At 39.4% G+C, this 26,376-nt stretch overlaps 1 protein-coding gene across 1 annotated transcript in view; it reads right to left on the reverse strand.

Moving 5' to 3' along the window:
* Positions 1 to 6,974: 6,974 nt before the first annotated feature.
* Positions 6,975 to 26,376, reverse strand: part of LOC126412292 (tryptophan 2,3-dioxygenase) — a 419,586-nt gene continuing 400,184 nt past the window's right edge. The window contains exons 8-9 of the mRNA XM_050081805.1: positions 22,269 to 22,362; positions 6,975 to 9,068 (exon numbers count right to left, since the gene is read on the reverse strand). Coding sequence (XP_049937762.1) covers positions 8,870 to 9,068; positions 22,269 to 22,362 — 293 coding nt within the window. The 3' untranslated portion in view covers positions 6,975 to 8,869. The remainder of the gene's footprint in view (positions 9,069 to 22,268; positions 22,363 to 26,376) is intronic.

Raw genomic sequence — 26,376 nt, forward strand, 5'->3', positions numbered from 1 at the left:
CTTAGTTTTTAGCCGAAGTTAAGGAAATGTGATTTCATAAAACTGAAACTTTGGCATCATTTGATACCTTTTTGTGTACCATTTTTAGACAGTGGAATGGCAATGAGAACAGCTTGTGTGAGGCATTAAGTGAAGTTTAATCTGTTTGTGGATTAGAAAACTTTATTAGTTGTTATTATTGCTAGAGTTTTTGTTTTTTATGGATACAGTTTGTAAATAATCTTTTTATAATATTTCAAATTCATTTCAGTTTATTTGTTGTTACTTAGAGATCTACCATTCACTCTAAGAACTTGTTTATAATATCGAAGAAGAAACAGTGCAAATAAACCAGTCATTTTTATGAAGCAGGGTAGTGGGAAATAAGTATTTTTTTATCTGTTGTCTGTCAAGCCATTCAATCCCAGCTTACTGGAATGCAAAATAAAACAATATTAGTAAAACAATATGACATTCATAATAATGGCTGATGTGTTTCTTGTGTGTCTGATAGTGTAAGATTTGATGTAATATAAAACCTTCCTCATAAACGTGGAACGGAGTGTCTACCTGACACAAGTTTATGTAACTCAGTGTCACCAGGAGAGTGTAAATAAAAATTTATGATGTCCCCTCTCAGCAATATATTGCAAACAAGTGAGTTTGCTTGTTTCAGAACAAGGTTATATTTGTACAGATTAAATAATGTGCTTTAGGTATAGTTGGTTTAAGGCCATTTGTTGTCAGTAGCAGGTGTTTTGATTGCTGAATGAACATTATTGTTATGCTTCTGACTGTGGGACACTTTTTTAGTATTAAGTTGTGATACTTGGCTTCTCAACCAAAATTGGTGCTTTTGACAATTGTGTTGTGGCATTATCAGTCTTTCCTTTGAGTCATGTACAAATTCCAAAATTGATGGAGTCACACAAGAGTTTTAAGGAAATGGAAGTGTGTGAATTCATGTACAAGATAATAGAAAGTATATGTTAGTGAATCTCCATATGTGGAACACAGTGCATCTTTCAGAAAATAAAAGGGTCAGGTAAATATTGTACATTTTGTTCAACGTCTTGATTGATCTTGCATGGAAACAACAATTAGAATATGTTCAGAGTCATCCTGTAACTGGGGGAGAGATTAATGTAAAGTTGTCCTCAATCAGAAGGTTGGTGGTTCAAGACTGCAGTGCTGTACTAAGCATGGTCCTCCTGAAAGCAGGGTGCCTTGCTTTCTTCCAACCTACAAAATGACTTATCCAGCCATTTTTATGGAATTTATTTAACAGGAGAGTTGATACATCACAGCCTGTTGAATTTTTTCATCCATCTTTACATGTAAAATGCCATACATTTTAACATCTCAGTTTCATTTGTTTTGTTAAATCAATTCTGGTCTGATAAAATTAGCTTGTGAACATGAAAGATTCAGAAATGGCACAGCATGGTCAGTTTAGTAAAGAGTTATAATGTGTGCTTGTATAATTTTTGTGAAAGAAATGTCATTCATAACTGTAAAAATTGAAGCACATTGTTTTTCTCTACTGTCATTAAAATGAAGGAGTAGATGTTGTCTTAAAGTGTCTTGCACTTAGACCTAGCTTGCAGTCTCTCTCTCTCTCTCTCTCTCTCTCTCTCTCTCTCTCTCTCTCTCTCTCTCTTTCTCTTTCTTTCTCCAGATGTTTTCTTTCTGTGAGTGTGTATAGTGTTCCAGGTTTGCAACATATCACATCTTTTGTAGTGAAAAGCAGAAATCACTTCTTAAGTATCACCCATTTTTCATTATCTCCATATGCTACTTAAGCTTCTTTAATATTCTTAATTTTTGTCACTAAACTAAATCTGCTCTCTAATCACTCCAGAATGGTAAAGAAATGAGTGTTTGTGTTGTTGTGAAGTCTACAGAATAATAAAAGTAAGATATGTGCATTTGGGTGAAGAGCATCGATACTGAAATATTTTTTAACTGAGCTGGCAGTAGCGTCAAAAGACAGGGTTGTTTCGGGTATAATGCAGGCTCTCTTTCTGGTATTGTGTGGGAACCTATACTAGGTAATAGGAGGGGGGGGGGGGAAGGGAGGGACCAGGCTCAGATTTCTTTTCTACATACTACCCATTTCTCAGACTTGGCAGGATGCGTATAAAGAATAGTTCCTATCATAAAAACAGCTGGTAATATTGTCATAGATCCTTGATGTTGTTTAGTCATGTACTGTCCTCCATGAAATAACCAAAGGTCTCTGGAAAAATGTTACATTGGGTTGAGGATGTCGATGTTCGTGAATTCACTCACCCCAATAAATGCTTCATCAGAGAAAGAGATTATTTCAGGATCAGCTTCTCCATCATGCACAGACTACAGTAGCCAGTTGCATTGCTAATGTCAAGCAGGGATATCTGAATCAGTCAAAGCAGTACCGTTTCTTTCTAAAGCTTTAGTTCAAGTTTGTGAAAAGCATCAGTTCAAGTTTGTGAACTGCTTTTGAGCAAATGCTGAGATGCCAGTCTGAAGTGCTGTGTTTCGCAACAGTTTTCTTGGGCCTCTCTCCATGGCTGTTCTTAACTGGTCTAGTTTTGCTAGAGCAAAGAATCGACATGCCAAAATTTGATGAATGGTGACGATTGAAGCCTGTCCTCTGTCCCCCCGCCCCACACTCATCCCTTATTTCTTCATGCATATTGCCCATTCCCAAACATAGTACCTACTTGTGCCATATGCGAAATACACGGTACTAAAAGTGCTATCTTCCACAAGGTAAGAGGGGAAGGCAGTGGACAGTAATCAATAATAAAGATAGTAAATCTCCACTTTCTCAGCAAGCATTGTTCTGGGGCCATTTGTTTTATTTGGCACAAAGTTTCAACTTCTTTCTTTGACTTTAGTGATCAACTGGAACCCAAAACCAATGTAATGAAGTGCCAACACTCCCACCCCATCCCCACTTCTCTTTCCCTTTTCTCTCTGCTGTTTGATTTGCAAAATGCTTTACATATAGTAGAAATTCTAATCAACAAATGCTCATGACTTTCAAAAAAATACTGTTAAACATTCCCGAAATTTTTTGTGGAAAAAGTGGTTTTAGTGAGAACTGTACCTCCATCATGAAACATATTTTGAAATGGATTTTTTTCACAAAACGAAACGTCACTTTCTCTGCCTTCCCCAGTGATGAGCTAGTATAACATTTTATTTTTCAGGCGGAAGAGCTCACTGAAAATGTACAGCATTTTTGATGAGTGTCTCTCATCATACTGTGTGTCACGTTTTTGATGACTTCATCTGGCCGAAATTAGAGAAATTCATGTTGCATAACATTTTAATTTCAATATCATTTGTTAATACATATGAGATTGGAATTTTGGCTGATACATGACTGCAGAACTTTTCTGAAAACTTTGTATGTGACATGAAAAATAAGTATTCTTGAAAAGACTCCATTATTTTACGAGGATTGAAGAACACATTATATTGAATAGACCATAAGGGCTGTAAGCCTATCCATCTGTTCGATTATTTTTTTGCATTTTTATTTGTTTTTTAACCACCTATTTCAGAACTGGCTGAATTTTTTTTTTACTGAAGGTTATTGCTGTTCTGACAACCTCTGTTAAAGTGTGGATTTAAATTTCCTCTATTTTTGGAAAAAGTAAGAGAAAATTTGATGGTGTGCATTTTGTGACTAGCATTTCCTTCGCTGCTCTTTCTGTGCCTTACATGTTTGGGCTTAATATATGTGTGTCAGGAATTAAAAATGTTACAGTATGAGACAATTTTAGCAGAGACAAAAGTACAGCATTTAGGCTGCCTGGGGAGAGTGTTTATCTTTTGTTTTTGTTTGTGTTGATGAGATGCCACATTCAGAGAGGAAATTTCTCTCAGTTAGTGAAAAAGTAAGTTAAGAACAACATTGTGGTAATGACCATCAATCTTCTGACACTACTATGAACAGAATATGAAGATTTGTGAGAATTATTTTTTCTGCTAATTATGTCAATTTACAACAATTGTTTACATATGTATGCTAAAGTCCTTTATTGCTGATACTAGTATAGCTTATAGCCAAAGCCAGTTTATAACAGATCTAGTACTTTACTTTCCGGCTTTTTCAGTTGCACTGTGATCTACAAAACAGAGATTGAGTGTGAGTGAGTTGCATTATCAAAAGTGAATTTAAGCAATAATATGGTTTGATGAATTACTCTTTCACCTGCTACTGGTAAAGAAATTTAATTTCAGAAAAATGCTGATGACTTCGTTTGTGAGGCTTTAATTGTGTTAAACAGTTTTCCAAAACAAATATATTGTGGAATGAGAATGTCATTTCCTTTTTGTTACTAGACAGTGCTTCTTTGTGTGCAAAACACCAAAGAGCAATGGAAGGTAACTAGTAATTTACCAGTTCTGTGATACTTCTCAGGAAAACAACATAAACATCAATAAGGCATATTAGGACGTGTTTAAATGTGAAAGATGGCAAAATATTTTTAGTATTTTTTATGGGTGTGAAACTAAACCATGTCAATGTTATTGTTGCATAAAGTACTTACTTTTGTTAATTAGCTGTATCCTACTCCTGAAAGGACCATTTTTTGATAATTTAGTATTGAATTTTGTGGAACGATGTTTCCTGTAACTTTTATCAATATGTGTTAATATTTTGTACGTTTCATAATATAATAGTTTGTACATGTGAAATTATTTATTTATTGTCTAACATTAACAGTCTGTATCAGCTGTCATATTTTGTAAAATATGAAATATGTAAATTATAAACAATCATTTACAAAATAAAATTTTAGATCAAAGTTAATGCAAAATCTGTGACTTCCTTAGATGCATGCTATCAGATATTGGAAAATCAGTGATGCAGAATGCTTCATGTAGGACAGTTGTAGTCTGAGGGAAGGATATGAATATAGAAAGGTATATAAATTTTTTTGGGCAGTTGTGAAGTGGTAGATATAACAGTTCCATTTGATTGTGTATCCTGCAACAATAATTTTTTCTGTTTGAGGACTCAAGTTTTTTGCTGTGCCCTTATTCATACATTACTTGTTGTGATGTAGGGCATTGTTTTTGCTGATATATCCTGCTTAAGTTAAAGGTCATCTAGAAGGCTGCTGTTTTGTACAGAAAAATAAGATGACAACCCAACTTAAGCTTATGAGAAGATAGACTATTACTCACCATATAGCGGAAGTGTCGAATTACAGACAGGAACAACAAAAAGATGGTAAACAAAGTAAGCTTTTGGTCAAAAAGGCTTCTTCTGAATTAGACAACATACACAGACAACCACAGTCTCAGGCTGCTGAAGCCAGTCTCCGAGCAGCAGCGTGTGATGAGAGAAGCAGTCCAGTTGGTGGGGGTAAGGAGGAGGCTGGGGGGGGGGGGGGGGGGGGGGCTGGAAGGACAGTGAGGTAGGAGTGGGGGAAGGTAAAGTGCTGCTTGTGATAGCATACTGGGATGAGGTGGAAAGAGGGTAGGGCAGCCAGCTACAGTCAGGAGGCCTGGGGAAGGGGGGGGGGGCATGGAATAGGAGAGAAGTAAAAAGATTGTTGGTCCGATTGGTCGGCTAGTGGAATAGAAAGCTGTGCATGCTGGGGTGGGAACAGGAAACGGAATAGGTGAGTGTATCACAATAATTAATGAAGGTTGAGGCCAGGAGGGTTACGGGAACATAGGATGTATTGCTGGGAGAGTTCCCAGCAGCACAGTTCAGAAGAGCTGGTGTTGGTAGAAATCATCCAGATGGTACAGGTGGTGAAGCAGTTATTAAAATGAAGAATCTCATGTTGCGTAGTGTGCTCAGCAACAGGGTGGTCCAGCTGTTTCTTGACCACAGTTTGTCTGTGACTATCCGTGTGGGAAGACAGCTTGTTGGTTGTCATGCGTGCATAGAGTGAAGCACAGTGGTTGAAGTTTACCTTGTTGATCACATGACTGATTTCACAGGTGGGAACTCTCCCTGCTACATATCCTAGGTCCCCACAGCCCTCCTGGCCTCAATATTAGTCAGTCATTGTCCTTCACCCACCTATCCTCTTCCCTGTTCCCTCTACATAGCCTTCTGTTTCACAAGTGCACCCACAATTGCTTTACTTTTCTCCTATTCAGCTTGCCCCCCCCCCCCCCTCCAAATCGAACTTCGTCTTATCTCACGACTGCACCTAGCTGCCCTAACCTCTCTCCACCTCATCCCTGTATGCTCTCACAAGCAGCATTTTATTGTACCCCATGCTACCCTGTTATCTGTCCCCCTCCCTTCCCCAGCCTCCTCCTTATCCCCACCACCCAGACTGCTTCTCCCATCGTGCTCTGCTGCTCGCAGTCCAGCCTCAGCAGCCAGAGACAGTGGTCGTGTGTGTGTGTGTGTGTGTGTGTGTGTGTGAGAGAGAGAGAGAGAGAGAGAGAGAGAGAGAGAGAGAGAGAGATAGAGAGATATTCGTATGAAGGCCTTTTTATCTGAAAGCTTACTTGTTTGACACTCTCTGTGTTGTGCCTATCTGTGACTTATCTGTGCTATATGGTGAGTAGCAATCTATCCTTTTCATAATTTTGTCATTATTCTATCCTGGGTTTTCCATTGTTTGAACTTCATATTTCTTGCTAGCCAATACACTACTGTAAAAAGTGTGTTAAAGAGTCCCATTTGTTTTAACTTCCATGTCTAGTATAGAGTACCACTGTCCTGTTAGGTCATGTTCCCGTCCATTATGTTCTGGCTACCAACAAGGTCTGAAGAGCTGGCAGTGAGTTTTCACTGTTGAAATAATTTAATGTGCTCTACTGCAGAAACAGTACTAGATTACCTTTCAGGACAAAGGTGTCATCTTTGTAACAGTACCTTATTCTATCAGTTGCTGTAAAGATATAAAATGAAGCTGTATTTTGCATTAAATGTTTGTTTTGTATATATTGTACTGAACTCTGTCTACTTCATTAATAATTACCAACACAACAGAAGATGATGTGACAGTTCCAAAGTTCACAAGGATATCTTTTTTCCATTCACTGTTTGAGGACCCAAACATACAAATAAAATTTTTTTGGACTATCTTGGCTACTGAAGGAGACGGTATACATTCAGGTCATGTTTGATAAATAGAAAAAATTCTTTGTTTTGTGTTTCAGCTCTTATTGTGTAATTATGACTAATTACATAATATTTACAGCTGACTGTATGCAGACCACAAAAAATATAAAAACAAAACAAAACAAAAAAATATGCAAGACCTCTTTCACCTGTTTATCATAATACCGACTTAGAATGTTTTTAAACATTTTTTTTTTGTTCTTTGATTTGTTTGTAGCATTTTCAAAGCAGAGAAAACATTCATCAAAAATTAAAAACAGTGTGTACAATGTGAGTGTGTGATCCTCATGACTAATAACTTGAGGAACATATCGTACAGTTACAGTTTAGTGTTCTTATTCCACTTTGATTTTTCGGAGGAAATACTTATTTGTTTTACTATGAAAAAATAACTAAACTAATTGAACACAATTCTTTTGAGATATGAAATAATAAAGTTCTTATTTCTATAACATGTGTAAGTAAAACTGCATTTACTTCAAACAGAAAATGACAGTGTTAAATTCTCTGCATTAAACGCAGTTAGCCATAAAACAAACATTAAATTCAAACTTTGACAAGAATGTGGTGACATTTCCCACAAAAGATCAGGAATTGTCACTGTAAATATACAGCATTCCAATTCTGTAGATTACATAACACTACACAGAAAATATCAAATTTGCAATAATCTTACACACACTGCCGATGAGAGTGCATTACAACATTTTTTTTATAGTCCATGAAGAGAAGTTACCAAATTTTTGTTATGTTGAGATGTTTATAAGCAAGTTGGGCATTTTGAAAAAGCAAAATAATATTAAGTATGTATGTTGTTCTTGCTAGTAACCATTGTCTAACTGTAGAACAAAAGTTATTTAACTTGGAGCATACTCTTTCTGTGTCTGGAACATTAATGCGTAGTTGCAACTATGAAATATGTATAAGTTCACTTCTTTTGTTTTGTGTTTTTGATATAAAATGTTGATTAGTTAATACGTCTTTGTGTTTACTTTCAAAGTATACCCATTTATCATTTACAGTTCCTTCTATACGTATTACAATAAAATGTTTCCAACAGCTGCATATCACATGTGCTGTATATTACATTATAGTGGACGACACTGTGGAACGTACTTTTAGTTTAGGAAACTGAAAAGTCTTTGGGATGTAGTTATTCTTCAGCATATAAAATCTTCTGATTTTCAACTTCGTTGGTGTATTTACTATCTAAGTAACTTGGTAACTGGGAAAATTATCAGTGTCGTGTATTCAGATAACTGAGTTTACTACTCACATGGCTATTAAAATGTTGTCCAGTGTGTAATGTTTATCTCTGTTTACTTCTCATCTCCTAATTGGTACAAAAACATAATAAAGTAATATTCTGGTAGAATCTTAAAATTGATAATAATTGTGAAATGTACTCTAGTGCTTAAGAGAGCAAAACATAATTTACAAAATATGAAACACAGTGACTCTAATAACATAGGAAACTTAGAAGAGCTAATCTATTCTTTAACAAAGTGATGCAGGTACACACAAATACAGTATTACCCTTATAGCATTTGAAACTCACTCTTGGATATTTCTTCAGTTACACAATAAAACATTTTTTTTCTTATATTTTCTTGAAGTGATAAAGTCAAGAAGAATTTTATCATTTAAAAAATGAACACCATTTTCAGAACAAAATAGGCTGTATCTGTAAGTTAGCCTGGTGGAAATGCTATTTTGTGCAGTTGTGACACTTCATACATCATGAACACCATAAATATATTTTGGTTATACAGGAAATTGTATTACAAATGGTAATCATAAAGAAGCTTCTGCAAATTGTTTATTGAATATATTCAAATCTTCACCATCAATATAATCTTCTTTTTCATGCTGCTGGCGTTCTAAGGAAACGGATAACTTGCTTTTCATGTGTCTTGTAAGTGGTGGTATATAGGCTCGAGGTATAAGAAATGTAGACAGATTGAATAGATCCAGGAAGACCTTGTAGCGATCACTGTTGAGAGAACAGAAAGAGGATAATCCTTAAAAAGGAAACACAACATTGTAATTATTTTAGCAAAAAGATAATGTTCATCTCTTTTACGTAAGATATTTAGAAACTGCTCATGTGCCCTTTTACCATTTAATTAGTAGTAATTTATAATACTTGGAAAGTTCATTATCTGCAATCTCTTAATCATTGGCATAGATTTTAAAATTGTTCTTTGTTTGGAACTGTTGCAGTGAAAACATATAATTTTAGTCTGGGACTGAGATAAATTATATTTATTGTTATTAGCTCTATAACTATTTTCTTCACTTTTTCAAATAGCTATGGTAAATTAATAGAGGGACAGATACATTCCTCTGCATAACTGTCAATGTGTGTCACACTTCAGCACTGAAAAAGTTATTAATTAGGTATTAAAAGCAGACATTTTGTAATCATTATCATGTTCTTCAAGTAATCACCAAATTATGATCTGTGCAGAGATTTTGTATCTTTTCATAATTTAATGCAGAAGTTAATACTATTTTTTCTGTCCTTTTCTTCACTGTTGGCCAAAATTGTACTGTTCCTGTTATGAGAATTTAATTCAGGTCCCATTGTTTATAGCCATTGCTAACAAAGCTTATAAAACTGTTTCATTTGGAATCTTAATACATTTGCATGTTATTTAATGTATCATTTCTGTTAATGAATAACTTTCCTTGTTTCACAACTCTTAAGGGTACAAGGATGAATGGTGATATGCAACAGTTTAAATTCGTCATTTTTTATAGTAATGAAATTACAATTCTTGAAACAACTAACATTCTTTTCTAAGCATGATCAAGATCTATAATACACCTGTAGTCATTTTCCCCAAGACAACCATGTGGTTTATTATGGTGAGTACGTTAAAGAGGTACAAAACATGGTGGGTAATGGTTTACATTGAATTTGGCAATTGTTCTACCGTTGGGTGTATGTTTAGATGTCACCACTTCACCTTCACATAAGATGAAGAAGGAAGGTGTAAAAAGTTAAACACAGGTCCATTGTTGTAATAGATCAATTGACACTAATAACGAACATAATATGTTGTTGGTTTTGAATCCTGACCTTGCAGTTTTAATCGTCCAGGAAGTTTCAATAAAGAACTCACACGTTTTACAGTAAGGTTTACATCACGTTCCTACCTTGCACACTAGTTCTTTACTCATTATGTTGTTTGAGTGCATCAGACTTAAAGTAATGACTCCCAAATACTCATGAGCAATTGAAGTGAAGACTCTTACATAGTGGTGTAGCAACCTCTTTTGCTGCAGTTATGATGGTAGTGCATCTTGCTGTGGACTCCAGGCAATTCTAAACACATTATCGTGTTATCCTGATCCACGATCACTGAACCTCTGCACACAAGTCTTGGACATAGATTGTACTTGGATCCAAGGCATGGTATCCTGAGTAGTGTCGGATTAGCCATGTAGCAGAGTTAGCAGATGTTATGGGGCCCCATGTCTGGGTGTAAAAAAAACTGTCAAGTTAGATGTGAGTTACATTCTGCTTACCATCCAGTCGAAAGATGGTCATCTCCATATCTACAGCAACAATTTTTGCTCATTCCTAAAAGTGAGTGTTGGCCTCACCATAGGTTCTTTGCAAAACTTGCAGCGGAATTTCCTAATGTTAACCGAGCTAGTCAGTATAATCCAATCAATTAGAATCTGGTTCTGTTGCTCACAGATAAGTAAGTAATTGATGGATACCATTATTTATTTTTATAAATGTGCTATTACAGTTGTTCATTGCTTCTACAGTGCATTTACTTTTCATACAGTACTTTTGATATAAGTTGTTTAGAGTGAAGGTTGCTTTCTTGTTGCTGAACTATATGTAATGTGGTGTCATTTTGCAATTCCTGTGTTTCTTTTCTGTCGTTGTTTCCTTGCCTGTTGCTGTGGGCTAATGGTACAATACTACAGATTAATAACAGCAGAAGTTTTAAAAAAAGTAGGTTGTTTGTGCACCATATACAGCATGTAGGTATGAACTGTCACTGTTTGGTCTGATTAAAATGTTAGCATTGTGACTCAGTTACTTCCAAATATAGTAAAGATTTCTTTGCCACTGAGACACCAGGGGTGGGACTGACCTTTTGAAACCACCCATACAGTGGTGTAGGATTGGGTGCCAGGTTTCACACACTGTGCAGCTGTCCACCCTGGTGGAACCTTGTTTGTGAAAATGTGGCGAAAATAATTTCTCTTGAGACACTAAACCATTAAAAATTATACTAGTTTACCCAGCAGCTATGCACCACAATGGTTAAGGCTCTAGACTTGTGAACTAAAGGTCGCATGTTGAATACTTATAGAGTGCTATTCTTTTTTTTTTTTTTTTTTTCCAGTCTGTATGAAAGTGATTGAGGTTCTTATTTTTATTTGCTTAATTTGGTCTTACATTCTGATTCTTGATTGTCTCATTTCAGTCATTGTAATAACTTGATTATTTTGCATAAATTTAATGAAGTGAATTTCCATAAAAAAACTGTGATTGCAGTAAGGTAGTGTTTATATTTTCTCAAGGTGGGAAAAGAATTTGTTTTAAATGTCCAAGAAAATGTGCATATTGCTTTTGGGACCAATGCATGACAAATGTACAATCTGTACTCTGTAGAACTTTTAGTGAGCTGGTTGTTGTTGTTGTTGTGGTCTTCAGTCCTGAGACTGGTTTCATGCAGCTCTCCATGCTACTCTATCCTGTGCAAGCTTCTTCATCTCCCAGTACCTACTGCAACCTACCTCCTTCTGAATCTGCTTAGTGTATTCATCTCTTGGTGTCCCCCTACGATTTTTACCCTCCACACTGCCCTCCAGTACTAAATTGGTGATCCCTTGATGCCTCAGAACATGTCCTACCAACCGATCCCTTCTACTGGTCAAGTTGTGCCACAAGCTTCTCTTCTCCCCAATCCTATTCAATACTTCCTCATTAGTTATGTGATCTACCCATCTAATCTTCAGCATTCTTCTGTAGCACCACATTTCGAAAGCTTCTATTCTCTTCTTGTCCAAACTATTTACCGTCCATGTTTCACTTCCATACATGGCTACACTCCATACAAATACTTTCAGAAATGACTTCCTGACACTTAAATCTATACTCGAAGTTAACAAATTTCTCTTCTTCAGAAACGCTTTCCTTGCCATTGCCAGTCTACATTTTATATCCTCTCTACTTCGACCATCATCAGTTATTTTGCTCCCCAAATAGCAAAACTCCTTTACTATTTTAAGTGTCTCATTTCCTAATCTAATACCCTCAACATCACCCGACTTAATTCGACTACATTCCATTATCCTCGTTTTGCTTTTGTTGATGTTCATCTTATATCCTCCCTTCAAGACACTGTCCATTCCGTTCAACTGCTCTTCCAAGTCCTTTGCTGTCTCTGACAGAATTACAATGTCATCGGCGAACCTCAAAGTTTTTATTTCTCTTCCATGGATTTTAATACCTACTCCGAATTTTTCTTTTGTTTCCTTTACTGCTTGCTCAATATAGAGATTGAATAACACCGGGGAGAGGCTACAACCCTGTCTTACTCCCTTCCCAACCACTGCTTCCCTTTCATGTCCCTCGACTCTTATAACTGCCATCTGGTTTCTGTACAAATTGTAAATAGCCTTTCGCTCCCTGTATTTTACCCCTGCCACCTTTAGAATTTGAAAGAGAGTATTCCAATCAACATTGTCAAAAGCTTTCTCTAAGTCTACAAATGCTAGAAACGTAGGTTTGCCTTTCCTTAATCTTTCTTCTAAGATAAGTCGTAAGGTCAGTATTGCCTCACGTGTTCCAGTATTTCTACGGAATCCAAACTGATCTTCCCCGAGGTCGGCTTCTACTAGTTTTTCCATTCGTCTGTAAAGAATTCGTGTTAGTATTTTGCAGCTGTGGCTTATTAAACTGATTGTTCAGTAATTTTCACATCTGTCAACACCTGCTTTCTTTTGGATTGGTATCATTATATTCTTCTTGAAGTCTGAGGGTATTTCGCCTGTTTCATACATCTTGCTCACCAGATGGTAGAGTTTTGTCATACCTGGCTCTCCCAAGGCTGTCAGTAGTTCTAATGGAATGTTGTCTACTCCCGGGGCCTTGTTTCGACTCAGGTCTTTCAGTGCTCTGTCAAACTCTTCACGCAGTATCGTATCTCCCATTTCATCTTCATCTACATCCTCTTTCATTTCCATAATATTGTCCTCAAGTACATCGCCCTTGTATAGATGCTCTATATACTCCTTCTACCTTTCTGCTTTCCCTTCTTTGCTTAGAACTGGGTTTCCATCTGAACTCTTGATGTTCATACAAGTGGTTCTCTTATCTCCAAAGGTCTCTTTAATTTTCCTGTAGGCAGTATGTATCTTACCCCTAGTGAGATAAGCCTCTACATCCTTACATTTGTCCTCTAGCCATCCCTGCTTAGCCATTTTGCACTTCCTGTCGATCTCGTTTTTGAGACGTTTGTATTCCTTTTTGCCTGCTTCATTTACTTCATTTACTGCATTTTACTGAGCTTAGCTGCCCTTATTCTATTCAGAAGATGTTGAAAGAGTTCTATAGGTGTCACGTCACTTCTCACGACTGCCAGTCTGTGTGATTGAAGGGTAGGCGTGTTCAATTTAATTTCATATTCATTACTGCAAATAAGTACCACATATGAGCATGAATGTCTTTATTCAATGAGCTTTTATAAAACTTTGTAACTTCTGCATGGCATTTTTACCATAGCAGATGATTGTCACGAAATTTACGTTGTAAGCCCTGATGCAACAGCTTTCTTCCTGCAGGTGAGTCTGGTTGTAAGTCATGCGTGATGTCATTATGATGTGTACACACTATATCGACGATGACAGAGACTGTGTATTGATTTTTGTGATCATTTGAGACTCTAAACTGTGGTAGTCATTTTTCAGACAAATTAAAGCAGCAGATCATTATATTTTCAATTAGTATATTCATAGCAATTTTGGAAGCTATTGATGTCTCTTATTTTCTTTGGAAATGTGAACCTGCAACTTTTTTTTCCAATGTAAAAATTGTTGTCAAGTAGTAGCATGGTATGGTGTCCATGTTAAACATGACACATGTAGGGAATTAGGTACTTTCAGAAATGATTCAGTTGTTAAAATTAAAGACTGAAATGACTAATGCCAAAGCTTCATTTGACAAATACCCTCCATATTGTCAACTAATTACACATATTGGTGTCAGATGTTGTTGTAGTAGTTTGTTGGTAATTATTATTGAATCTGACCTTCAAACACCCTTCTGAGATTTTCAGTCTCACCAAGGAGAAAGTCAGGTCAAAATCTGAATTAATTGCCATGAGGTATCAGGGAAATTATTGGTCACATCTAATACTAAACTTCTCATTTCATTCCTGTGAACATGATAACTATGGCATAGGTGATAAAAGAGCTTTTTTCTCAAATAACATATTCAAGTGACTTTACTGAGCTGACAATATATGAAAATCATTCTTTATATCAGTTAAATGCAGAGTTCTGCTAAGATTATCCATCTGACACTTTCAACACTTTTAAAATTTGCAATAATACTTTGATTGCAGTTTCCAAATGGTGATGAATACTAAATTGAAGAATTCTGTATATGTTGACTTTCGAGTAAAATGGGGTGAAGATATTAAACTATCTGGAAAATAATTTATGGCATGCTGTGGCATTCTACGTCTAAGAACAGAAAATTGTGTTTCATGTGTCAGGCAGACTACTTTGCTTACATTGTCTTAGTCATGCCATACGTTTTTAGGGTTGTGATGAGTAATGGGATGAGTATGGTGGTGGCGAGGTCTTGGTGTAGGATTGCATCTTGTTGGATTGGTGTAAGAAGTTTCACATTTTCATTGTGGCTGGAGGAATACTGTTTATATGCAGAGAGGTGAAACTTCCCGATAGATTAAAACTGTGTGCTGGAGCGGGACTCGAACCTGGAACCCTTAGCCTTTTGTGGAAAAATTCTCTATAACTGAGCTACTTGACCATGACTCGGGCATATTCAGGTGCAAAGCTAATCTTCAGCGTCTATTTTCTGTGGGCATAAGCCATTTTCTGTCGAACAAAATATAGCGCACTAAGACGGCAGAATCACGTAAACAACTCCGCGAGCGAGCTGCGCGGCGAGGACTTAAAAAAGACATCCGTGCCGCTAGCGTGCCGAAAGACGACTGACTGTGTGTCCAACTGAGCTACCCAAGCGTGACTCATGACCTGCCGTCACAGCTTTACTTCCACCGGTATCTCATCTCCTACCTTCCAAACTTCACAGAAGTTCTCTTGCATATGTTTCGTGTCAGTAAACACTCTGCTGCAGGGTGAAAAGTAATTCTGGAAACAATCCTGCAGGTTGTGGCTTAGCCGTGTCTCTAAAAACACCCTTTCTTCCAGGAGTGCTAGTCCTGCAGTCGCATAAGAGAACTTGTATGAAGTTTTGACTGTAAGAGATGAAGTACTGATGGAAATAAAGGCATGAGGATGGGTTGTGACTAATGCTGGGATAGATCAGCTGGTAGAGAATTTGCCTGCAAAAGGTTCCAAGTTTGAGTTCCAGTCCAGTACACAGTTTTAATATCCCAGGAAGTTTCCTAGCAGTGCACATTGCGCTGCAGAGTGAAAATTCATTCTGGATATAGAGAGATATAACAACATAGTTAACATTTTTCAAAGCTGCAGCTGCTCTTGACTTCCACTTCATGGATGATAACATCAGCCTTCTTCACAATGATCTCATGGATGAATTTCCAGGAGGTGAAGATATCCAGGTGGTGAAGATATCACTGTCCAGCAAGGCTTTTCGAAATACGCACTGAGGTCATTCATGTAATATATTTAGAGATAATTACAGCCTGTCAGCCACCAACAAGCACTCTTTCAGACTAGATCTTTCTCAGGAATGGGAGTATCCCACATGGCTTGCCAACCAGATGTCACCGCACACTCTTTTAATCATTTTATTTTACATATTTTACGGTTGTACTTTAGCTTTTATATATTTCTACAGCTTCAGAGCCTTTATATTAGGCATCCTGAATAGTGCTGTATGTTAACTGTCGTGATTAAGCTGAATTTTGGTTGTAACTTTACATCATCTTGTTCAGGAAATATGATCTCATGTTTTTAGGACGCTTAACTTCACAACACTAACAACACTAGTTGTCTCTTCATAGTACTTCAGTCCCATGACAATAATCCCGTTTTTTTTTAAATTGCACTAATGTGAACCTTGTACAGTTAGGAGCTTCCAACAGCTTTCGTCCTATGATTCTTTTCTTTTGGTATCTCTTCATTAAATTTTTTTCTGTCTTGTTTATTTATCATAAACTTCTGTAGCATGGCATTTCAAATGCTCCTATTTTCCCATGGCAAATGTTTCATTTCCGTAAACTGCCCTGTTACAGTAGTTTATTTCAAAAACATCTCCCTTAATGGCACTATGTGGCACCTCCTTCCCTTCAGCCATAGCCATCATTTGCAGGCTTGTTTCTCAGATAGTATAATGTTTTCTGTTTTTTTATATAACTATGTTGATTTCTTCATTACACTTGTCTTGGTTTTGTTTGTCCTTAATCTAAACTCTGTGTTGAGAAGGCTTTCCTGATAATCATAAGGTATATGCACATCATACGTTGGACAACAAAAGCTGCATTTGATAATTGTAAATAAATGTATCAATGAATGTTGTGTAGAAACTGTCAGTTCACAGCATGTTAGTTACTCAAAGTATTTACAAAATTCTTTGGTTGAAGCTCTAGAAGATAACTGCAGAAGGTACCCTTTCTCATGATTCTCCTCTCCTTTATCATTACTTACGAATTAGTAACAGACACAGGTAAAATCAGAAATAGCAGGTTCTTAACTAGTCTGTAGTATGGGTTTGAATGAACTGTTTCATTGTACCTGCATTGTACCTTTCTCTCTCTCATCTGATCAAGGCCACTCACACGCTTGACACACTGTCTCATTTACCCCTTCTTTCTATCACTTGTGGTACAGCTCTGTAGTTATCAAGGAACAAAATCCTTTCATCTATAATTGTTGCATGTTCGTGTGACTTTTGCTCTAGCAGTTTTGACTGTAATACTTATATTTACTGTTAGTGATTTTTTCATTGGTACTTTCTGTTGTGACAGTGCCTCGACATTTAACAGTGCCGCCACGACAGTACGCGCAAACGGCGATAGAGGCGCTCCGCAACTCGGCTGAGCGCGGGAGCGCCACCTAGCTACGAACGGCGCCGGCCGCATGTCACGGCACGGCAGTCGAATAAGAGATACTGAGTGGTTGTCATGTAACGAGCTATTGTTTCTAAGTGAGTGTGTTTGAATATCCACGCAATTATTGGTGATTAAAGGTTATAACACTTTTTGGCGACGAGGATGGGATATTTTCACTGCATTGTGGATTTGTGTGTTCATGACGGGGCAGACATGGAACAGCTTATGCAAGCGCTCATTGAACAACAAACACAGCTGACGGCTGCTATTCAGGCGTTGTCGACGTCGCTTACTCATCGTCTGTCTTCCTCTTCTCTGCCTCCATTCCCTCCTTACGACGAGGCCGTTGAAGACTGGAAGGATTATGAGAAGCGTTTGCGGCAACACTTCTTGGCTTTCGGTGTTGTCGACGCTCCTATGTGTAAGTCATTATTTCTATCTTGGATTTCCCCATGGATCTATGAGCTGCTATATCAGTTAGCCCCTCTGCGGGAACCTGCCTCTCTGTCCTTCCAAGAAATGTGTGATTTATTGTCTAACTATTACCGAAAAAACACCATTGTTGCCGCCCGCGTGGCGTTCTACCAGTGTCGTAAACAGCCCCATCAATCTTACCAGTCTTGGGTGGCGGAACTACATGGTCTGAGTAGGAAATGTCAGTTTGTCACGGACACTCATCATGAGTCTTATGCTGATTCAATGGTTAGGGATGCTATTCTACGGTTTGCTCCTGATAAAGAAGTTCGGCGACGTGCCCTACAACTGCCAAACCCGTCATTGTCGGAAGTTCTAAGCATCGCTCAATCCTTTGAAGTGTCTCACGCTGCTGGCGTGCAAATAGACGTGTGGTGTGATGTAGGCGCTGTACAGTCAACTTTCGACACAGACAATTTGCCTGTTTCACAGGAGAATGAAGATGTGGTGGCGGTTCACTCGCGTAAACAACGTCGCGTTGGGCTGCAACGCTCGCAGCGAAAACAGCAACCACAGAAGCAGGTTCGTTCCGCACTTCCTTCTTGTCCACGTTGTTTCGTACAGCATGACAGGGCCGCGTGTCCAAAACGTTGGGCCACGTGTAATTAATGTAGGAAAAAAGGCCACATTGCTTCTGTGTGTCAGTCCCCTAAAGTTCCTGTCGACGAGGACGAGGCATCGGACATGGATGTTAACTGCGTGCTTTCTCAAACAAATAAGTTGTTTGTTACTGTTCGTGTTCTGGATAAAGACATTCGCATGCAAGTGGACACTTGCTCTGCAGTAACTCTCATTAATTCTCGCACTTATTTGGAGTTGGGATCCCCTCCCTTGTCTCCAGTCACGCGAAATCTGACAACTTATAATAAACAGAAAATTCCTATCATTGGCCAGTTTGATGCTTCCACTGCCTACAAGTCTGTTGTTAGGCCCCTCACGTTTTATGTGGTGGATCATGCGGGCACTGAAAACCTGTTCGGTTATGATGCTCTCCAGTTGTTCGGGTTCTCCATTGATGATGATATGCACCTCATATCTGAGGATATTCCGTATCAACAGCTGGATGGATTGTGTTCTGAATTTTCGTCCGTGTTCTCTGTTGGTCTGGGTCGTGCCAAGGATTTTGAAGCCCACATTACTCTTAAACCTACAGCTCGCCCTAAGTTTTTCCGGGCACGCCCTATTCCGGTGGCGTTGCGTGCACCTGTCAAGGCTGAGATAGACAGGTTAACAGCTTCAGGGATTCTCCTTCCTGTTACCTCCAGTGAATGGGCATCGCCAATCGTGGTGGTTTCTAAACGAAACGGGAGTCGGCGATTGTATGGTGATTTTAAAGCCACTGTCAACGCTCAGAGCCTCATTGACACTTATCCTCTTCCCCGTCCTGAGGAGTTATTTACCAAGCTCGCTGGGGGCCAGTTCTTTTCCAAACTTGACTTATCGGAGGCGTACCATCAGTTGCTGTTGGATGCTTCTTCCAAGGAATTTCTCGTCATCAGCACTCCTTGTGGGTTTTATCAGTACCAGCGGTTACCCTTTGGCATCGCTAGTGCGCCGGCCATTTTTCAGCGGTTTTTGGAACAGCTTACGGCTTCCATTCCCGGCTGCATAAACTATCTGGATGACATTGTTGTCACGGGGGCCTCCACTGAGGAGCACCTTCGCAATTTCCGTTCACTCTTTTTGGGTTTTACATTCGGCTGGGTTGAGGTGCAATCTGGACAAGTCACAGTTCTTCCAACCCTCCATTATGTATCTTGGTTTCCGCTTGTCCCGTAAGGGTATACGTCCTCTACGTCAGCACATTGCAGCCATTAACGCTCTACCCCGGCCGTCTACGGTCAAAGAACTTCAGGCATTTCTAGGCAAGATTGCTTATTATCACAAATTCATTCCATCTGCAGCGGCGGTAGCTCATCTCTGCATCAGCTGTTACGCAAAAACGTCCCTTTCTGTTGGTCCGACGAGTGTGAGCAGGCTTTTGTCCGCCTGAAGGCTCATTTGCAGTCGGTGCCTTGTCTTGCCACATTCTGTCCGGGTCAGCACTTGGTTCTGGCGACTGACGCGTCACAGTATGGCCTAGGGGCTGTTCTCGCCCATTGATATGAGGATGGGTCAGAACGACCCATCACCTATGCTTCCAAGACCCTCAACAATGCACAACGGCGTTACTCTCAAATCAAAAAGGAGGCGCTCGCTATCATTTATGCTCTAAAAAAGTTCAGCGTTTTTTTGTATGGTTCTAAGTTTCACCTCATCACCGACCACAAGCCGCTGGTCTCTCTGTTCAGCCCATTGGCATCGCTTCCGGATAAGGCAGCTCACCGCCTGCAACATTGGGCCTTATACTTGTCTCGTTTTCACTATGAGATTCACTATTGCCCCACAGCCCAGCAAGCCAACGCTGATGCATTGTCGCGATTGCCGATGGACCCTGACCCAGTTTTCAATCGTGATGAACTACTCTGTTTCCACATTGACGAGGAAGAATGTCGTGCGGTTTGAGGGTTTTCCACTTACAGGTTCGCAGGTCGCGTCAGCTACTGCGTGGGACCTGGTCCTGCGTCAGGTGATCGGTTTTGTTCAACGGGGTTGGCCGGACAGGACCAAGGGCCGGGCATCGGATCCCCTTCGCAACTACCATGCCTTGCGCCTTCGTCTGTCTGTTCCTGATGGTGTTGTTCTTCTGGCCACGGATGGCGCATCTCCACGGGTCATGGTGCCAGCCTCTCTTCGCAAAGATGTTCCCAAACTGTTGCATGAAGGCCATTGGGGTATTTCTTGGACTAAGTCCCTGGCCCACAGGCATGTTTATTGGCCCGGTATTGATTCGGACATCGCCCAAATGGTTGCTGCGTGTTGTCAGTGTGCTCAACAACTGGCTGCACCTCATACAATGCCCTCTCCGTGGCCTGATCTGGCGCAGCCATGGGGATGGGTGCACACTGACTTTGCCGGCCCCTTCCTCGGTACTTATTGGCTACTGTTGATTGACGCCTTCTTGAAGTTTCTGTTTGTTGTTTGATGTTCGTCGCCCACTACTGCGGCGACGACGCTGGCTTTGTCCAAAATCTTTGCGCTAGAAGGTCTTCCATCCACGATTGTCACGGACAATGGCCCTCAGTTCTCTTCGCAGGCCTTCCATGATTTTTGTACTGGACAAGGGATTCATCATGTTACAGCACTGCCCTTCCATCCGCAATCGAACAGGGAGGTTGAGCGCCTTGTCCGCACTTTCAAAAGCCAGATGAAAAAATTCCTTAGTGATTTTTCCACAGATGACGCTCTGCTGCAATTTCTGAGTTCTTATCGCTTCACGCCTCTGGGTGATCGCAGCCCTGCTGAACTCTTGCATGGCCGCCAACCGCGCACTCTACTGCACCTGCTTCACCCTGTCAGGCCTGTGTCCCCTAGTGCGGGAAAATACTCAGTGGGCACCGATGTGTGGGCATGAGGGTATGGATCTCGCCCTAAATGGATTCCAGGGGTGGCCAAGGCTCTTCGCGCCATTATGACCAGATGCGCCCACGAGTGGTGGCCACGCCTCCACCAGCCCGAGAAGCCAGTCCTGTCGCTGCTGCCGATCTACCGTACATGTTGATGCAGCCAACGTCGCTACCGCTTCCGAGTACGCTGGAACCGGCCCCAGTCGCGACGCCGCCTTCTCTGGGACCCATCTCCCTGGAGCACACCCCCAGGTCCACGACACCTATGGATGCTGCTCCGGAGTTTTCACCCATCATCTTGTCCAGGAGGCATGTTCCACGCACAAGCTTCCGTCCTGGACATTTTCGACCATACTCTCGTGTCTCTCCGCGGGATCTTCTCGGGGCCTCACAAGAGGCCATGGATGTCTCCGCACTGTCCATGTCTCCAAGGAAGTGAGTGTTTTTTTTTTCAAGGGGGGAAAAGTGTTGTGACAGTGCCACGACATTTAACAGTGCCGCCACGACAGTACGGGCAAACTCGGCTGAACGCGGGAGCGCCACCTAGCTACGAACGGCGCCGGCCGCATGTCACGGCATGGCAGTCGAATAAGAGATACTGAGTTGTTATCATGTAACGAGCTATTGTTTCTAAGTGAGTGTGTTTGAATATCCACGCAATTATTGGTGATTAAAGGTTATAACACTTTCACTTTATTTACATTTCAGTTTCTTATGTTGTAGATTTAAATGTTATATCAGTGTATTTATTAATGAATGTTTAGTTTCCATGTTTATTTATAATTAAATTTATTATTTCATATGTTTACTATTTCTCCCTCCAATCTTCCACTCATCCCACCACATATACTTTTGTCAGTTTAATGGCACTCAACATCTCATTTTTCTCAAAATTATACATCCATGTTTTCTTATTACTGACAATTTAATTGTGTAGCTTTCATTTCATTCTAAATTTCTCTCAGTAGCCACAAAAATTCTGTAACAAAATTCAGCCTTAAGTATTTTACTCACCTGAGAGTAGATCGGAGATACTGATAACCTGAGGAACCACCTGTACCAAGCTGTGCAGATCCAATCATCCGTTGCACCATTATGACATGGTTATCTGAGAATGAAGTATTGTCATTAGCGGGAGAGTTGTGATATAATGGCAGAAAACTATGGATAAATTGTCACAAGAAGGAACAGGTTTTCAATATTTAAGTGAAACAGAATTCATGTAACTATAAGGGTGAAAAATCATTAGTTTCATGATTACTCCTCCATCGAACATGTTTTGCCATCATCTGTTGCAGAGATTACAAAAACCATCGGGTCACTGACAAATGTTTTTAACTGTGATGTTGTAATACTGAATTTGTAAACAGCCAGTGAGTCAAGAGTTTCCTTAAAGTATGTCACAATAACATCTATTTATAAAAGTGAAGGTATTCAGTTGAACTCTTAATTGCAGACTCATCTCCCTCCTTCCCATGTTGTTATAAAGTTTTGTGAAGGTAGCTTACAACAGAATATTGAACCACTTGTCTAAGAATAACATTTTAACAACTGCTCAGGCTTCCATAAAGGTTTCTCTACTGAGAAAGCATTATAAGAACTCATTTCTGGTAGGAAAAGAAAAACTAATGTTGATTTTATTTTGTGGTCTTAACAAGGCATTCAACTTCTTCAGAGGAAAATAAAATGGTTGGCTTTAAAGGCATTCACCTTGCATGGATGGAGTCATACCTTAACAATAGAACAACAGAAAGCAGAAAGTCACATTAACAAACTGTATGACAGGAATGCAGGAATGAAAGTAAGTTCAGAGTGAGAAAACAGTCCTTGGTCTCCTTCTGTTCTTGACTTACAGAAATGATTTACAAAGGATATTGGGAGAACTCATAAAAACTGTGAGGTTTGGTAATGAAATTAGTATACTGATGAAGAGCCCAAATACACCCTCACCACCCAAGAGATTAATGGAACAAGCTTACAACTAGTTCACAACAAACAGTTTAACCCTTGACCATATTATACGATGACTAACAAATCAAATTGATTTACAATTACCAAAGGTAGAGATCAAGGAGCTCACCTGGATCAGGCTCTATGTAAGAAGCTCTTAGACATTCAAAAAAGTCCTGCATCTCACGTGTGTGCATCTGGTTAGACTATGGATACCCACAGTGCAGTCTACATATAAAGCAATACATTTTCATTTCATCGGACTACTAACAAGAAATCTTTGAGGACCATATTGTTAGAAAACTGCTTGCTTAGCTAAATATTTTAGCAAGAGAAATATTTTTGGTGCTTGGAGGTAATGGCACTATTTTAGCAATGGAAAAGGACTATAGAGTGCCACACTCATGCTTTGCAGTATGATGCAGTCAAAACAAAGTTATCATCACAAATTGTGTACATTATGGCGAGTATGTTTTGAAAACTGAAGCCCTTGTGAAATATATTGAGATGAGGGTTCAGAGGGGCAATAATTGTTATGAGATTTCAATTTTAATTGAGGCAGGGTGCTTCTGAGACTGTCCTGGCATATAGCCATGCCATGGAAATGTGATATTACTTGTTTGTAACATAAGAGCCCACATCAGGCATACTTGGACCCCGTCAGCAGGTTTTTCTTGGTCTGCTGGCTGGATATGATGGGATAAGTTTCACTAATCTTCCTAAAGTGAGTGAACTACAGGAAAGATTCACATGGGGAGTTAAATGTTGTGCTAGAGACTTTCCAGCACCACTTAAGTTGGAAATTAACTGGCAAGAAGTCTTAGCTGGAGGCAACTGTTATCACAAGAAGGCTGTTACCAGGTAAATAAGATGACTAATGAGAACATCCTTGTACTTCCCAGGCTCATTAGCTGAAAGGTCTGAATGTTGTTTGCTTCCAGAACCTTGGTGCCGGCTGGCAGCCCTCCTGGGTGCAGGAGGCAAAACATTGGACCATCTGCGACAGAGGTGATGTTTAGAAGTGTTTCACATTTATGATTTCAGGAGTTAGTGATCCTCTGAGATTGTAAATTTATTTGCCAGCACAGAAAGTTTAGAAGAATATCTGTGTACAGCCATGATACTCTAACCAGTGATTTTCTGTTCCCTATATGTTAGGAGTTGCAAAGAATTCAGCTCACAAGCTATGCCCTGGCTCATATGTCATAGTACTCAGGCTGGCTACATACATCTCTCACTGCCACAACACAGATCACAAATGAAACAAATTTTCAGTATTATTTAATTAAATAATTAAGACTGAAGACATAATATAATTTTTATCTGGTCCAGACTGCCAGCATATGGACAGACACAGACTATTTCCCAGATTTTCGCACTTAGGTTGCCATAACGACGGTGTATTTAGTTTCATAATCGGAAAAAGACCTTTCTCACACACATGTTGATCAAAATATTGTAGCAATTTTGCAATCTCATTATGGAGACTTGAAAAATCTACCTGAGGAAGACAATGTAGACATTTGGGACAATTTTAATATAAAAGGATTTATTTTTAAAATACACTGCAGGTCAGTCAGTTACATCTTGCACATGCACATGAGCACTTTCAACTCAAATGGCAAACAGTTTTGAAAATAGTTCAAAAACAGAAGTAAGATTGGCAGTGTCCTCAAAACATTTAAAAACTATCCTTATAGTTCTTTGAAGGTGACAATGAACTCTTCAAACTTCCCATTTTCTTTAATGCCTGTGAGCTTAGGCGATTGGACTGTGTTTATCACAATCTGTACCTTCTACAATGCAATTTGATTTTTGAATGCACCCACTTTAAACCAGTAATAAGTTGTTTCTCACCTTGTAATGCTATTTTGTGGGCAGTGTGCAGCCTAGTCCACTAAAAACATGAGATGCGTAAGCCTTTCTGACAATTCTAATTTTCAATCCTGCACTCCTTTTACCTCCATAGATTCAACAATAGTGAGCTTTAAGTGTCAGTGGAACACTGAATCCCATCTGTCAGTTGTTGCAGTTTTTTGCTGTTTCATTGTCAACTAAATCTTTAAATTCTTTCTCACGGCACTGTGATGTAATTTCAAAGCAAATTTGCAGTACCTGTCAGTTATGTGACTGTGTAATAGACATCAAGAATTCCCAGCCCTGTCTTTTGTCATTAAGTCTTTATGTGACTTGTGACAATAGGTCACTAGACTGCCTCTTTTGTGAAACTGCTAATGAACCTGTTACCATCCTTCTTACCATGAACAAATAGTGAAGAATTAACTGCGGTGACACCATGATTCTGGTGAACTGAAGAGAAGTGCTCACTGAATGATATCAAACCGCAATACTAAATGAAATGTCGCACTGTACTAGGTACATCGAGGAAGGGCTGAGCAAAGCTGAGACATGCTGAATCTCAGCCTGCGCATCTGGCTTGCATGTGGTTTGGCACGCCATAGCTGTCCCTGGTGTATGTGATCAGTAGGTAGAGGCTGTGTACCAGATTGAGGAACCATTAGCTAGTAGGAGGTGGTGTTTCATAAAAGAGACGAGTTTGGTGTTGTCTGATATAAATATAAGTGTTTTGTTTTGGTGTAATACCGGTTAGCAGTACCTGTGAAGTGCTATCTTCTTTTGCCATTGTGGAAGTTTTGCACTGTTGCAGAAGATAAACATTTCATTGTAAAGTGAAAGTGATAAACTGAAGCAAAAGTAACATAGAAAATGTCAATGTAATCCTTGAAAATGGAACTATAACTCTGAGATGCTGTCATGGCTATCAAATTTTATTAATGTAAGAAGTGGCATGGCTGTGAGGAAAGGAGGAAAGCTGTATTAAGAATAATAGCAAGACAATGGACAAGGCATGGTGGCAGGCAGATATCAGAAAATATGACAGTACTCTGTATGAAGTCAGACTTGGTCACAACCTACAGAGGAAGAGGTGATGCTGTGATGGCTGGGCAAGGACAACACCATGAAGCACCAAGATGACTAGCAGATGCTGGCATACAGTCAGGATGTTTGAGAACCTTTTGGAAGGTTCTGGAAGAAGCTTAAGGAAGACCTGCAGAGAAGTCAGGGAAAATATTCCTATGGGAGATACCCACACAAAGTCCCCTGAAAAACTGTTATATAAATGGCCAGTGAAGAGAGGCCAAGAGAGTGA

This window comes from Schistocerca serialis, chromosome 7, assembly GCF_023864345.2.
Source record: "Schistocerca serialis cubense isolate TAMUIC-IGC-003099 chromosome 7, iqSchSeri2.2, whole genome shotgun sequence".
In the NCBI taxonomy this organism is placed as follows: domain Eukaryota; kingdom Metazoa; phylum Arthropoda; class Insecta; order Orthoptera; family Acrididae; genus Schistocerca; species Schistocerca serialis.